General features: G+C 40.7%; 1 protein-coding gene and 1 non-coding gene across 2 annotated transcripts; one reads left to right on the top strand and one right to left on the bottom strand.

Moving 5' to 3' along the window:
• Positions 1–1,669: 1,669 nt before the first annotated feature.
• Positions 1,670–12,565, top strand: ND-B22 (NADH dehydrogenase (ubiquinone) B22 subunit). The gene is made up of 3 exons (XM_076192009.1): positions 1,670–1,821; positions 5,468–5,610; positions 12,225–12,565. Exons 1-3 carry the CDS (start codon positions 1,724–1,726, stop codon positions 12,401–12,403), a joined length of 420 nt encoding a protein of 139 aa, XP_076048124.1. The 5' UTR covers positions 1,670–1,723; the 3' UTR covers positions 12,404–12,565.
• LOC143029339 (U6atac minor spliceosomal RNA) lies at positions 11,678–11,780 on the bottom strand. The gene has a single exon (XR_012966834.1). It is a non-coding gene; the product is annotated as a U6atac minor spliceosomal RNA (small nuclear RNA).
• Positions 12,566–16,336: the final 3,771 nt, after the last annotated feature.

A 16,336-nucleotide genomic window follows, 5' to 3' on the forward strand; every position in this document is an offset into this window, starting at 1 on the left:
GCCTAACCCGGAGATTCATGTCAATCAGCCCAGCCGATTTGCCTCTCCGAGCCAGGTGGGACCACCCGTCCTGATCTGGTTAGAGGACCATAGAGTCGTGTTGCTAGTCCCAGGGGGACACCTCAGTGTAACCACGGCCCTGGGACATCACTCAGACTCCAGGACTCCCGTCTCCATGCTCTACTGGGATGCCATGCACGGCAAACACGTGGCTTAGTGACCCATAACGGGGATGGATGGCCATTGACTCAAAGATGATCTTTCCTTTTTATAGTTTAGTCGCCGACAATCTGGCCATGCAGCAGATAGTACTGGGTTACATGGTACCAGTAGAAGGACAGTACACCTTACCTGACACGATTCACCAGTAGTGAAGCAAGGGCGTGACCTCGCCCTAATACTTTTCAGCACCTACATGGACTGGGTATTGGGTAGAGTTGTTGATCAATATTACAGCGGAGCACCTATTGGCAACACAAAGGTCACTGACCTTGTATTTACTGATAATGCTGTCCTTTTTTACGGAGTCGTTTGAGGTCTTGGTTGCAGCTCTTGAGTCACTGCACAGGGAGGGGGCTTGGGCAGTGGTGGGTCATGTCAAGAAGGAAGTACTTCGAAGGATTGGCATTGCCCGTGGTGTTATGGACTCGCTCGACCAAAGTATATGGCGTTGTCGTTCTTTATGCAAGAGGACTAAGATTCAAATCAGTCGCCTGTGATCCCTGTCTTACTGTATTTTGTGAGACATGAACATTGAATGCTGACTTGAAGAGGCGTCTCGATGTCTGGATGTCTGGAATTACTTCATATCAAACCAGAGACTGTACTGTGAGACTTAGTCTAGGCCACCAGCATAGTTCGTGAACGTCAAATCCGGCTATATGGGCATGTGGCACGTTTCCCTCATATTGATTCTACTCACAAGGTTGTCTCCATAAGACATAACCCACGTTGAAAGAGACGAAGTGGACCTCCATAGAATTCATGGCTGAGGCAAGTTGTCGAGAGTTGTTTTGAGGTGGGAAGGGTATCTACATGGGAGCTTGCTCAGAGAGACCAAGGGGTCTGGCTCCGACGTGCGAGTGAAGCAACGCGCTCCCTGGCGTATGCCCCCAATTGATGATGGTGATGATGATACTGATGATTATATATTGTTTTCTTTTTCGTTTACACGAACAAGTAAACGTGCACGTACACAAAACTGGTATTTATTTGCATCATTACACTTCATAGTGCCCTAGTTGGTTTGTACAATTATTCGGAATATTCATATGAAAAAACAAATGTACCAACCACTAATTTCTAGAAATCAGTGGTGGCAACCTTCCAGCGAAAACCTTACTATATTTGTAAAAACACAGAAAATCGAACTGCCAATGAAAGACAAAAAGAACAAGACAGTCATATTTTTATCGTGTAAATTTTCTGTAAAGATATGATAATGAATTTAATTACTTATTTGTAACATTTGTTTTAGCAATACAAAATAAGTATATAATGACGCAAGAACCAATTTCTTTGTTGTTGTCTGCAAGTTTGTCCGAGTTTATTGTTATGGCTTTAATAAATTAATGAACTTCTAGTATTTTTGTGGTGTATGAAAATGTAATCAATTAAATAAATTAAATATATTTAATTCTTAAAAAGTTAAATATTTGATAATTTTCTAGTTGGATCCCCTAGTTTTTATCTGTAACAATTCCTGCATTCGGACATCAGCAAAATGTCGTACCTGCAGACGGAGATCCTGAGCCATAGTCGGAAAGTTTGTTCCTTCTACAAAAGAGCATTACGAAATTTAGAGTCATGGTATGACCGAAGGTATGTAGTGAGTGTTGCCTTTGAATAATAGGAATGGGAACTTTGGTGGTGACCTATATTAGTAGTACCGGCGCCAGTAGTCCAGGACGGCTAAATCTGTTTATATATAGGCAGAATAATATTGTGAAATATTGAACCATCATTGCATAGATGTGTATTTATAGAATGTTGCAGAGTTAGATGAGGGTATTTACATTTTCGTGGGTAGTGGTTAAAGATAGTGTCCTCAATATTCTTGCCCCAGAGGTTCCACAAAGTTGAAAAACAATCCCTTCTATTTTCAGACTCAAAGAAAATAGGTCATTGGTAATTTATTATGCAGTTTTTAAGTAGGGGAGACGTGGAGGAGAAATTGTATAGCTGGATGGGACCAGTATACTCGTGAAGTACCAACATGTCTAGGTCCCTCGGTTTTGAAAATCTGGTATTTGATTGCTCATCAGTTATGTAATTTTGGATTAGGTTATTTTTTAAAGGACTTGGTGCATTCTTAGAGGGAAGAGTTCATCATATGAATAGTGAGAAACATTTGGGCATAGAGATTGATTATATGCAAACGTTCGTCAAACATGCATTTACTTGTTCGATTTGCTTGTTGGTGTCGTGAGGTCCTTCCTTGCAGGTGTGTGGTCCACAGCTGCTGCCAGATCTGGTGTATGTACAAAATGTCCACTTAAATTGATCTGGTACGGTGTTATTGTTAAAGGTCCTACACCTATTGGTGTGCCCTGGTACTGGGGGCTCGTCTTTCACAGATTTTAGGAACTTGTCCAGTCTAGTTTTGAATTTGTCCACTAGGCAACCAGTGATGTTCTTCACATTTTCAGACATTGCATTAAAGATTTTAAACCCATCATGATCATGTACCAGATTGGACACCAGTAGGGTGTTGACTCTTGGTGGGGCTTTGGATTATATGCTCCTTCAGTAAATTTTTAAAGTGCATACCTATGCAATACAACAATGGAAAATTAAACTAATTTTGTAAATCATAATACATCAATGTAATATATGTTATTTTTGGAGGAAATTGATAATAAAAAAGGTTGCTAAAAGCTATAAACAAACAAAGTAGCCATTTTGGTTGAGGTGGAGACTGAAGAAATTAAAGTATGATAAATTTGTCTATTCTAACCTAACCTACCAACCTAACATACCTACCTAACCTAACCTGCATTTAGTATTGCGTTACCTGTAATTCTAAGGTCATCAGGGTTGTCATAATTTCTGTATATGTTTTAGCAACGTTTTCTGATATTGATTTCCACCAAGAAAAATATTGAATTGATGTATTATAATTTACAAAATTATTATTTAATTTTCTAATGCTATACCGCATAGGTGTGCACTTCTAAAAATATACCACTCCTTCTGTTGCACTTGCATCCTCTTCTTTCATTGTGGGCTGCAGGAGTTTTTAGGCTATAGGGTCAGGCACTTTTTGCTCCAGGACCTTTCAGATTTCCCATCTCCTTTGCTGTGAGTATATGACAAAATCAGTAGAGCTAAATTATTTGATGGCTTGGTTATTCAGCATTTACTGTATCTGGATGTCATTATATTCAAGCTTCTTCACTAGCCAAGTTTGGCTTACACTAGGATACATCAATTGGGTATGGATGACATACCTCATAAAAGATGTTGAAGCTCACTGGTGCATGGCAGGGATACTTCTGGAGCTGAAAGGACAGTTGGATAAAGAAAGGCTAAGGAAACAGAACATATTCCTCTTTAAAATTTAGCTGCTTAATATTTACCATACATACATACATATACCAAAGGTTTTTTCCTCCTTACACAGGGGGGGTAGCTAAAAAGAAAAAGGCATAGAAATCACTCCCACCCATTTCATTTCCCATATATTCCACTCCCCTCCACCCTCCTCCCTCCCTCCTATCTTAGCACCTCCTGGATGACGGGTCATCCCTGCATCCTGTCCACTGCCCTGGGTCAGAAGCAGTGTCGCAAGACACAGCACATCCACAGCAAGGCTGCTTCATAAATTCGGCAACCCCCCTCTCCATCCCCTCATGCAGAAAAGGAGAAGATGGGGAGAAATCCCTTTGGGCTGCGTCAAATTTTTTCTCATACATACTTCCTCACCCCCCATCCCCCACCCACTCCCCTTCATGCATCACAGCTTCATCTATACACAACCCTTCTCCACATTATATATTTACCAAAATGGCTAAACTATCATTGTCAGGAAAAAAAATTGGTAAATCCAAAGAAGTGTTCACCCAAATGATATAGGAATAGAAAATTAAATATTAAGTTTTTAAACTATAATATGTCAATGTAATATACATTTTTGTGTGGGGAAATTAATAACAAAATAAAGTTGCTAAAACTGATGCAATAGTGACAGCTCAGAGATCGGTGAGCTTCAAGATGCAATGTTTGTTTTTGTTGTGGAAGATGAGCTAACGGAAATCTAATATATTGGTCTAGTCTTACTAACCTGACCTCCAATGGGGTATGCATTTAGCATCCCTAGAAGTCAACAGGGTTGTTGTCCTCAGGGAATCGTATGATTGTATGGGACTGGACAGACAACGCAAACATGACAGCTCGAAACTTGCATTGTAGCTCTGGTAATGAATTGCTTTTAGCTCTTTTTTCTCCTGCCAAGATAAACATATGTTGACGTATTTTAATTTACCAAATTTATATTTATTTTTGCATTGATATATCACGTAGGTGTGAGCATCCTTAGTAATACCTGTACTAAAAATATTTGTCTAAATATATCAAGGGCTCCCCATCATAAGGAAGGCAGCCAAATCAAAGGCATGCACCCACTCCCACTCATTCCACTCCTATCCACCACCCTTTTTTTTCCCTCTCATCTTAGCTCCTCATGGAGCTAAGATGAGAAGGAAACAAGGGTGGTAGATGAGAGTCCAAGCCTTTGACTTGGCTACCTCCTTAATACGGGGGAAGAAGCCCATGGTAAGTAGGTATGATAAAATATTATACACTTTCCTTTTGTCAATTACCAAACACTTGGGATAGTTAGAATAGGATAATTTTGACCAAATATTGGCTGGGGTTTTTAAAAACTACTACTACCCCAGTTATTATTCCACCCAGACACTTAACTCCGTTATTCTATAATTAATCTTAACAATTTCCTCTCCATTCACTGCCACACGACCTCAGATGCTTAAGACTCGTCACTTGCTCCTCTCGCCCATCACAGTCACATACAACCTGTTGCCATTTTCATTCTTTGTGCATCACATCATGAACTTTTGCCACGTTTACTCAAAACTTCTCTTACATACCCTTCAAAATTGTCACCAACAGATTTAGCCTCTTCAGAACCAGTCACAAGTGCAGGTCACTATAAAAGGTTCACTTTTCATGCATTTTCAGTCTCACCCATGAATTCTATACTACTGCCTAGCACTCTTTTATTTACTTCCCTTAGTACTCCATGTATGCTTTGAACAAACATGGTGACATGACACAATCCTGATGTGGCCAAACATTTGCCACAGGCCATTTGTTTTCTGTTCCTGACATCCACATGCATTACTACCGGTATCTTAAGTTAAAAATAGTATAGGTCATATGCTTTGTACTCTATATTAGTTGTAAATAAAGTGGAATGAGCCCCTACTGACTTTTAGTTTGTTTTCAGGCCAGCATATCGTTACCGAGCAACACTGCTGCGGGCAGAGTTTGATAAGAACAAAGATGTGAAGGATCTTCGTATTGCTCAGCAGCTTCTTGAAAAGGGTGAACAGGAGCTCTTTGAGAAACAACACTACCAGCCTAAGAAGTGTAAGTATCATACTGTAAGATATTTGTGACTGGGTTTGGGTTTTACACAGTAATATATTTACCTAATTGTATTATACAGCCTGAGAAGTGTGATAGGGGTTACTGGGCTGGATAGAGTGAGAAACAAGGAGGTGAAGAGGAGAGAGGGGGTGAAAAGGGAGTTGGGAGATGTGATTGATGAATGAATATTGGGATGGTTTGGACACAGAAAGAATGAGTGAAGAAAAATTAGTAAAAGAGGTGTGGAAGGAGTGAACATGAGGGGGTGATCAAGGATTAGATGGATGGATGTGTAAAAGGGGCATTGGGAAAGAGGAGAATGTCTGTTGAGGAAGGAAGAGAGAAGACAAGATAAGGGTGAGGGGAGAATGGTTGTGTATGGATGATGCTGTGATGCATGGGAGTGAATTGGGGATGGGGGAGGTGAGTGAGTATTATGAATGATATTTTGATGCAGCCTGAAGGGATTTCTCCCCGTCTTCTCTTTTTCTACATGAGGTGACAGAGGGGGGTGGGCACTGATTAAATGAAGTGGTCTTGCTGTGGATGTGCTGTCTTGCTACACTGCTTCTGACCCAGGGCGGTGGGTGAGATGCAGGTATGACCCATCATCCAGGAGGAGCCATGATAAGAGGGAGGGAGGGTGGGTGAATGGGAGTGGAGAAGGAATGGGTGGGGGTGGATTTTATGCCTTTGTTTTTTGGCTACCTCCTTAAAGAGGAAATAGCCATTGGTATATGTATGTATGTATTATACAGGAAAGGAACAATGATTGTTGGGTCCAGTATCATACTTTCCAGTTGTCATACCTATTTTCAAATTTATACATGATCATATGGTTTAATGTCACACACTCCCTCCTATCGGGAGGCTAGGACGATGCCCCTCACAGAGAGCTTTGTAGCATGGAATTTAATGAACCATGCCCTTGGTTCAACTTCGCCGGTGGCAGGATTCCAACCACCCTCACCTCGACCTTCGTCGCAAGTAATGTTGCCCTAATCCGGTCAGCCAGTGAGCTTCCTTACTTTATTGAAATTCATGTATTATTCCAGCTTGCTCTGTATTGCCTTCTGAGCTATTCTAAGTATTTAAACATAGTATAGAAAAATACATTTTTTCACATCTGTTATACCGGTACCATCAGAATTGGTACACATCATTTTTTACCTTCGTCACATCATATTTATGCACAGAATAACAAGGATAGACTTTATATTAGGTACTCTCTAACTTTTAGTATTTGGTGTATCCTCTCCTATTCTTCAAGCAAGACCTGAGGTGATGGGAAATGGAGAGGACGAGGTTTTGGGGAATGGATGGAGAGAAGTTAGCACAGATGTTTTGAAGAGTGGCAGAAAGTTTTGGCACATTTGATGTGTCATGCTTCCTCAACTGGGCTTTTATCAAAGCCCACAAATTTAGAGAAAAGTCAGGACTGTTACCTGGCCAATCCTTTATATATATGATTCCCACACAATCTAGTGAACCAGTTACCAATTTTGCTGTGTGAGCAGGTGCCCCGTCCTGCTGGTACACTTCGCATTAACCCCTTCCATATGATGACGCCTACATAGGCATCATGAGGCACGAATGGGTATATGAGGATGCCAGCGTTGGCACCTTCATTATTTTTATTTTGTAGTTATAACAGTGACCCCCATATTCTGTGAACAGGCTTGATCATATTTTCTACAGTTATTATTATTCAGAGTGAAAGAGAATGAGTAATACAGCTGTAACTTTATATTTTATAACACCAGTATTGTGATGCATCATCGAATGATCGTATATCAAGCAGCTAATACTGCCCACGAGTATTTGACTTGTATTGAACAGATATCGAAGCAGTTCTCACAATGTTCTGTCATCTCCTTGTTGACTGTAACATTCTTTGGTAAGACCATCAGCTTTCCAACAATGGTACCCAAAAGCATCCCATACCATGGCTGAATCAGGGTGTTTGACAGTCCTTCACTGTACCTGGGGGTGTAGGGGATCTTGACCTCCTTGGATGCTACTGATGGTAAAGGTGGCCTCATTGGACTACACTTTCTTCCACTTGTCCTGATCCCAGGCAAAGAATAATTTGGTTCTTTTGTCTGCATGTAATAATAATTTTTCTTTGGGGTTTGCAGTACTTATACCCAAGGTCATCATGGAGATGCTGCTGCACTGTGCTCAGAGACACATTGGCCAGCTGTTGAGGGTTCTTGTGTATTAATTCTTTAGCAGAAATGTGAGATTCCATGTTAACAAGGCACTGCAAGACCTTCGAGGTCCTGGGCATAGTCTTAGAGCTCCTCCTGGTCTTTTTCTTAGAAGCTCTGGGTCAGTGCTGCCAGTGTCACTACAACACTTGGTCCACCTCTGCACAGAACACAGTGGAATACCAAATCTTGAATTTTTTTTTTAAACTTTCCTCATATTATCAGGGCAGCAATACTTGCCAATTGGTCTTTCTTCAAGTCCTTTACTAAACCCATTGCTCAATGATGAACACAATAGTGCAAAGGGATAAGGGAGAAAAAAACATGATTTGCAGAGAAGAGCAAAATACATCTTTCCACCACAGAAGCCAGCAGTAACTGATCTATTCAAGGCTGCATGATGTCATCAGTCTAACTAGCCTGTACACGCCAATTTTCCAGACATATTTGAACCACTGTTTTAGTGGGTGGTCTCTTCCTCACCAGAATTGGCACAAGACATGCTGGGCCAATTCTGGTGGTGCTGACTGTACAGTGCAGAGAAAACAAGATCAGTCATTCAGTCTGTTGCCCCAGGTCTCTCTTGCTGAAGACCCACAGTTCCCAGGTAATAGTCAACAGCCACAAAATTGGACCATAAATCGCCCAGATATTGTGCCTTTGGCCATGGCTATAGTGGGGCAGTGTAAGATTAGATGTTCAGTGTCCTTTTGTGTGGTGGTTGCATTTGGGGCAGTTCCTGTGGCCAAGCCTCTTTTGTGTTTGTGTTGTTTCAGTGGTGGATGGTGATCTGAACACAGTAGTACTAGTATGGTTCTTGTTTCTCTTAGGAGGGATTTTTCTTCAGTTAATGTGTGGAGGGAGTGGTGTGCGTGCATGTGTTGTGGGAGGGGGGAGTAAATGATCAGCACCTGGTTGTGGTGGTCCAGCAATATGGACAGCGAAGCTGCCCATTCTCAAAGTCTGACCTCCCTCTCACCTCCAGCTTTAGGAGGCTGACATTCGGCCTCAGGACTGGGGCCCAAGATATTTCATTTTTAACATTAACTGTATTTCTTACACCTTTTCACACATGGAGAGCTGACAAAAAATGACTGCTCCCCAACTCCTACCACTTTTAGCTGGTGTCATAGGAAGTCTCTCACTAATACCACACAGGCAGTGGTTCAAATTTTCTTCCCAGAGAGATCTGTGGGAGGGCCTTAGGAATGTTACTAGCCATTGTGGGCAAGGGTTTCCATCTAGCAAAGCTCAAAGCATTGATCATGTCTGGAGGGAATTAAAAGATTAGCATGTTTAGTGGACAGTGTAGGAGTGCTTGTTTTGTGATCTCAGTGAATTTGTCTTTGTGTGGATGTAATGTGTGGTCTATCTATCTATCAAGAGCTTTTCCCCCCTTATAAGGGAGGTAGCCAAGTTAAAAGCATGTACCTACTCCCACCCATTCCACTCCCAGCCACCACCCTTTCCTCCTCTTATTTTTGCACCTCATGTATGATTGGTCATCCCAGTATCCTGCCCACTGACCTGGGTCAGAAGCAATGTAGCAAGATGATAAATCTATAGCAAGGCTGCTTCACTTAATTAGCATCCCCCCCTCTCTGTCCCCTCATGCAGAAAAAGAGAAGATGGAGAAATCCCTTCAGGCTGCATCAAAATATCATAAGCCACTCTCCACTCATCCTTGTCTCCTGCCTTCTCCTTTCCTTGCCCAACAAATATTCCCCTCTTTCTCAATGCCCCCTTCACCCCATCCTTCCATCTCATCCTTGGTTGTCCCCCCAAGTTGACTCCCATCACCTCTTCCTTCCACACCTTATTTACTAATCTTTCAGTCTTTTATCATTCATTCTTTCCATGTGTCCAAACCATCCCAATAATCTTTCATCAGCCCAATCTGCCATCTCTTTTTCCACTTCTGCTTTCCTCCTCACCTTCTCGTTTCTCACTCTATCCAACCTAGTAACCTTTACCATACTTCTCAGTAATTTCAACTCAAACATGTTTAAACTTTTACTCTCTGCCTCTCTTAAATTCCAAGTCTTTGACCCATACAATGCCGTCAGCACAATCACCCCTTCTCCCCTTTGCATCCATTCAGCTTCTCTTTTTGACTTTCTTCCAACTCCCTACCATCTTCAACCCTTGTACATCTCATCACCTTGCTTTTACACACATTCTTCAACTTCCTCCTATCACAAACTGTGGCACTAACTCCCTTAATCCCCCCATCTGACCCTGCCACAAGCACAGTGTCATCAACAAACAACAACTGGCTCACCTCCCACTTTTGTCCGTTTTCTTTAACCATCTCCAGTTCCCTGCCCATTACCTTCACCTCTACCTTCTGCACCACCCCATCCATATACATATTGAACAGCCATGGCAACATGGCACATCCTTGACGCAGTCCCACCTTTACCTCAAACCATTCACTTTTTCCAATTCCCATTCTATCTCAGGCTCTAATATTCTTGTAAGAACTCGACTGCCCTTAACAGCTTACCCCCAGTGCCATATATCTGAAAAACATCCCACAGTGTCCTCCTGTCCACTCAGTCATAGCCTTTTCTAAATCCATAAAGACCCCCAGAAAAAAAAATCCTTACCTTTTCCAGAAGCTTTCTCACATATCTGCCTTACCACAAAAATCTGATCCATGGAACTCTTACCTCTAAACACACACTGTTCCTTTCGTAATCCTCTTAATCAAAAGCCTCCTATAAGCCTTCCCAACTGCACTCAGCAAACTGATTCCTCTGAAACTATTACACTCACATTTGTCCCCTTCTCTTTTAATGCGAAACTATACAGGCACTCTTCCAATCCTCTGAGTATGCTGTTTGTGTAGTTTTGTTTTTGCATTCAGTTGGTTGTATTTGTCATGTAATGACATAGGCAAATAGTGTTGAGGAATTTTGCATAGAATTGTATACCATACCCATAATTTTCAAGTGATCTTTGAGAGAGCAACATGGTTTCTGTATACAAATGTTCTGTTAGAGTTTTGGTGCACATTCTGTTATTATCAATGTTTTGTTATGCATAATTTGTATAGTATCAGTGTTTTCCTGATTGTTGGAAACCATACTGTGTTAGCATAATTGTGTGGCTCTGGAGAATGTAGTTTAAATTCCTTCTGACCAAAGCTTGCTGCTGAACTTTGTGTATTTTCTTGTTGATTTTCAGTCAGGTGTTTGATTTGTGAGATAAAGGATGTGAATATTGAAAGTGATGCCTTGAATGTTTATTTCCTATGAAAGGAATTTGCCATTCAATTTTACTGTTGGATCTCTTTGATTCATGGTTGTCTAGAATGAGCAGTATTACTGATGATTTTGGAGGGGAGGCTTCCATTCCATATTTATTTTAGGTTGTCAAAATGAGTGGATATTCCTTGCTATTTTGTGAGCAGCAAAAAACATTATCATACTTGAGCAAACTGGAACAGTAGTTCAAAAATAACAGAACAGAAGCTTCACCCCAGAAATAATGGTAAACCTGCTTAATCCAGACAACCATTGCAGAATGGAGCACTGAGAGTAATAACAGAGTTCACCAAAACAGTCCCAATAGGACACCTACATTCAGAAACCAAAACCCTCCCAATAGGACCACATGAAAATTACAGGAACACAATTCTACACCAGAACCCTGAACAACACACACCATGCACACAACATCTGACAAGCACCACCAACAGGGGGAAAAAAAAAAAATATATATATATATATATAGGGTTTAACATCACCCCCCACCCCCCTCGGGAGGCTAGGACAGTGCTCCTCACAGAGGGCTTTTGTAATAATAATAATATCCATATACCAAAGACTTCCCTTCTTGTAAGGGGGATTGGCATAAAAAATGTTCAGGTGCCACTCAGCAGCTGTGGTTTGACAATATGTGTGTTGGCTATCCCTATCAAGGGGAGTGCTAACCTTTTCTCCTTTTATGCAAGACACCAGTTGGATACTGCTTAAATATCTACCACAGCTTACTGCTCACACCACACAAAACATTCACACAAACATATTCGCACCCTAAACAAGTTCTTCAAGAAGGTCCACCAAACTCTGTATTCTGACAAACTCCCACATATATGTCCCATAGCGAACCTTCTCACATCAGGCAAGAGTCACACTAGCTCAGCTGTGCTCAGGACAGAATCAAACTTCCCCAGATGTAACCACCACACAGATGACACTGAACACTTCATGCTATTATACCCTTCTAAGTGACTCATGGTCCCGACCAGAGGCTGGCTAGTTTCCTGGAGACCATGGGTCTTCTACAAGCAAGCAGGGGTAATGGATTGGTAGTAAGAGCATCTATATATGTTAGAGATTTATTTAGTATGATTATTTTATGTGCCTTCCACTAATATAATTGGTATTATGATTACAGTTCCTCTTTCTCCGGGAGGAGTTGCCTTTGAGAGGTCAGTGGCTGCTCCAGACTGGGTGTTAGACTACTGGCATCCAATGGAAAAGGCTGCATATCCAGACTACTTTGCTCGCCGAGAACAGCGCAAGAAAGAATATATTGAGTGGTGGGAAAAGACCTATGGCAAGCCCTCATCCTAATGTCAAAACAGTAAATATATGAACATTTGTGTAGATAATGAACATTCTGAATGTCAGCAACTTTGAGCACCTTCTGGTGAATGTGAAATGGAATTATGAATTTGGTTGGGGTTTGACCAAATATAATTGTATGTACATTTCAAAGAATAAATAGTTTTAATATGTTTTGTTTTAAATCCATGAACTCCATTTTGCAAAGAAAAAGTGTTATCAAAGAACTGAATGGATGTCACAGCGGTCATTCATTGTTTAAGACTAAAGACACATATGACAATCATTCACTTCTTTGATGACCCTAAAGGCCATGGGTTGTCCATAACACAGACCAAGGGCAAAGCATTGATTGATTCACTGTTTAAAACTGAAGAGGAAACTGGTTTAATCTTTTAAGTAGTAAATCAAGTAATTGTACACCTGAATAACTGTTTTATGTGACAAATGATGAACTCATGATACTAACCTTTGTGCTTTTGGGAGGGCAGATTAGGGATTAAAGCAGCGATGGAGGATGGGAGAAAGTTGAGGGTAAGTGTGGGTAAAAGTAAGGGGATGAGATGTACACAGGGAGATGATGGCAGTGAGCTGGAAGTAAGTCTTATAGGAGGGTGATTATGCCAAGGACACTGTATGGGGCAGAGACTTTGAGTTTTAGAGAGGCAGAGAAGAGAAGTTTTAATGTGAAATGAAGTATCTGAGAAGTATGATGGGGGTTACAAGGTTAGATAGAGTGTTGGTGGAAAAAGGAGATTGAAATAGGGCTGATGAAAGAGGATGGTGTGGACACAAAGAAAGAATGAGTGAAGCAAGATTAGCAGAAAAGGTGTAGATGAAGTAAACTTGGGAACAACCAAGGATGAAATGGATAGATAGGGTGAAAGGGGCTTTGAGCAAGAAGAGAATGACTTAAACAAGGGAGGGAGAATGCAGGGGATAGGGGTGAGTGGAGAATGGCTGTGTTTAGATACTTTGATGCAGCACGAAAAGATTTCTCCCGGTCTTCTCTGTTTTCTGCATGAGTGGACGGAGAGGTGTTGCAGATTAAGTGAAACAATCTTGCTGTGGATGTACTGTGTCTTGCTGCATTGCTTCTGACCTAAGCAATGGACAGGAGACGGGGATGACCCTTCATCCATGAGGAGCTAAGATGAGAGGGAAACAAGGGTGGTGGATGAAAGTGGAATGGGTGAGAGTTGATGCATGCCTTTGAGATGGCTACCTCACTTATAACTTTATAAGGGGAAAGAAGCCATTGGTATATAGATAGACTAATCTTTGAAACGGGATTGTTACAAAGTTCAAAATGTGTAACATTTTTCTTCTTATGCCCATTCATTGAATTATAGTTACCAGTTTATTTTTGTGGCACCAAGTTGTACATACATACATACCGGTACATATACCAAGGCTTTTTCCCCCTTTCAAGGGAGTTAGCCAAAAAGAAAAAGGCATAAAATCATTCCCACCCATTCCATCCCTAAATACACTCCACTCCCCTCCACCAAGTTGTGATATGTAATAATTAATATCTTAGGATGGTTTGAGCATATGGAAAGAATGAGTGAAGACAAAAACAAAATGCGGAAAGACTGAGAATGAGACAGATGGGTGATATGAAGGGGGCATTAGGTACGAGGAGATTTTTTGTTTGCTCTTGTAACTGAAGTGGATGAAAGGGGAGTCACTATGTAATGATGCAGTGGGGGTAATCCAGCTTTGGCTGTAAGGCTGTACTATGTATGTAGGTACTGTGTCTTGCTCCATGGTCTCTGTTTCTGACCAGAGCAGTGGGTAGGAGATAGGAATGATCCTTCATCCATAAGGAGCTAAGATAAAATGGAAAATGAATGGAGGGCGGATGAATGTCATGACTAGGTTTCTATCCTTATAAGAAGGAAAATCCCTTTTATATGTGTTTGTATTTAATATTTTGTAGTTAAAGAGAATGATTCTTTCATTAAAAACAAGTTAAGCATAGTAAGACACAATAATTTCAATATAGCATAAAATATTGCATTGCTATGATTTTCTACTTACCAACATGCATCACCAAATACTTGGAATAGTTTAGGTGGTATAGCTCAAGCTTGAACAAATCAAGAATTCGAATCTAAATATGATCACTTGAAATCAAGGCTATAGATTAAGTTGGAACTGTACATGTATTTGAGGCTAGGTATGGTAAATTGGAGCTTAGGAGATGGGACATAAGAATGAAGGAGACTGCAAGAGACCATAATGCCTACACTAGGCAGCTCCGTATCCATCACCACCTGTCATCCCCATCCATAAAGTTGTCTAATCGTTTTTTAAAACAACTGATAGTTTCAGCGCTTACTACATGGTTACTAAGTTTATTCCATTTGTCGACCACCCTATTAGTAAACCAATTCTTGCCTATTTCCTTCTTAAATCTAAATTTGTCCAGTTTATAACCATTACTGTGAGTCCTGCCCTGTTGTTTTAATATGATGACCTTGTTTGCATCACCCTTGTTAAAGCCTTTGATCCACTTGATCACCCTGCACTCTGCATCTTTCCAGAGAGTGTAAGTTAAGGTGCCTAAGCCTCTCTTCATAAGGCAAATTTCTGAGTCCCATGTATCATTTTGGTCATTCTTCTCTGTACTGATTCTATTGAGTTGATGTCCATTCTGTAGGACGGAGACCAAAACTGTATCGCATAGTCAAGGATGGGTCAAACTATCGCTAGATAGAGTGTAATAATTACCTCTGCACTTCTATTCATTACTGCCCTAGCAATGAAACCTAATGCTCTGCTTTATTCCTGGCACTAATGCACTGTTTCCTGGTTTTAAGGTCCGGTCTCACTAGAACTCCCAAGTCTCTCTCGCACTCGGTTTTCTCTAAAAGCGTGTTATCTAAGCTGTATCAATTTTCAGGGTTGTGTAGCCCTACGTTTAACACTCTACACTTAGATATATTGAAGTTCATTTGCCATTTCACCGACCATGTGAACAATTTGTCAAGATCATCCTGCAGAATCTCTGCGTAGTCTCCTGACCTAATTAGGCGTCCTATTGTAACATTATTTATCCCATCGTCTGAGTCGTTTATGTACATAATGAACAACAAGGGACCCAAAACTGAACCCTGGGGGACCCCACTAGTAACATTGCCCCACCTTGATTTTACTCCATTAATGATGACCCGCTGTTTTGTTATTAATCCAAGCTCTAATCCATTCCAACACTTTTCCTCCTATGCTGTGGGGTTTAATTTTATTTGGTAGTCTCTGGTGTGGCACTTTGTCGAACGCTTTGCTAAGGGCAAGGTAAATAACATTGTAATTATCATTGTTATCTGACGCCTTGTATACTTTAGTGTAAAAGGATAGAAGATTAGTCACACATGACTTACCCTTGGAGAAACCATGCTGTGAATCACAAATTAAACTGTCTTTCGATGTGTTCTCTGAGTCTATTTACTATTACTAATTCAAGCGTTTTTCCTATAACTGATGTCAAACTGATTGGCCTGTAGTTGCATATAGACGATCTATCTCCCTTCTTTAAAACAGGAACGATGTTTGCCTGCCTCCAAGCAATAGGCACAAAACCAGTGTCTACTGATTTATTAAATATTTCAGTTAACTGGTCGCAGATTTCAAATTTGCACTCCTTAAGCATTCTCGGAAATTTTTTGTCTGGACCCGGGGATTTTGTAGCTTTAAGTCTTTCAATCTGCTTGACTACTACTTCTTTACTAATGCTGATATTAGACTACTTTCTTCATCCCCTCTGAAAATCGGATCGCAGTCAGGTACCTTATCTAACCTCTCATTAGTAAACACCGATAGAAAATAATTGTTAAACTTCTTACTCATTTTTTCCTTCGATTCTATCATGATATTTTCATCATTTTTAATTGGTCCTATTCTTTATTTTTTGTTCTATAGAGATGAAAGAAACCCTTT

The sequence above is a fragment of the Oratosquilla oratoria genome, chromosome 10, assembly GCF_046742065.1.
Source record: "Oratosquilla oratoria isolate Oo_2021 chromosome 10, ASM4674206v1, whole genome shotgun sequence".
Taxonomy (NCBI): Eukaryota; Metazoa; Arthropoda; class Malacostraca; order Stomatopoda; family Squillidae; genus Oratosquilla; species Oratosquilla oratoria.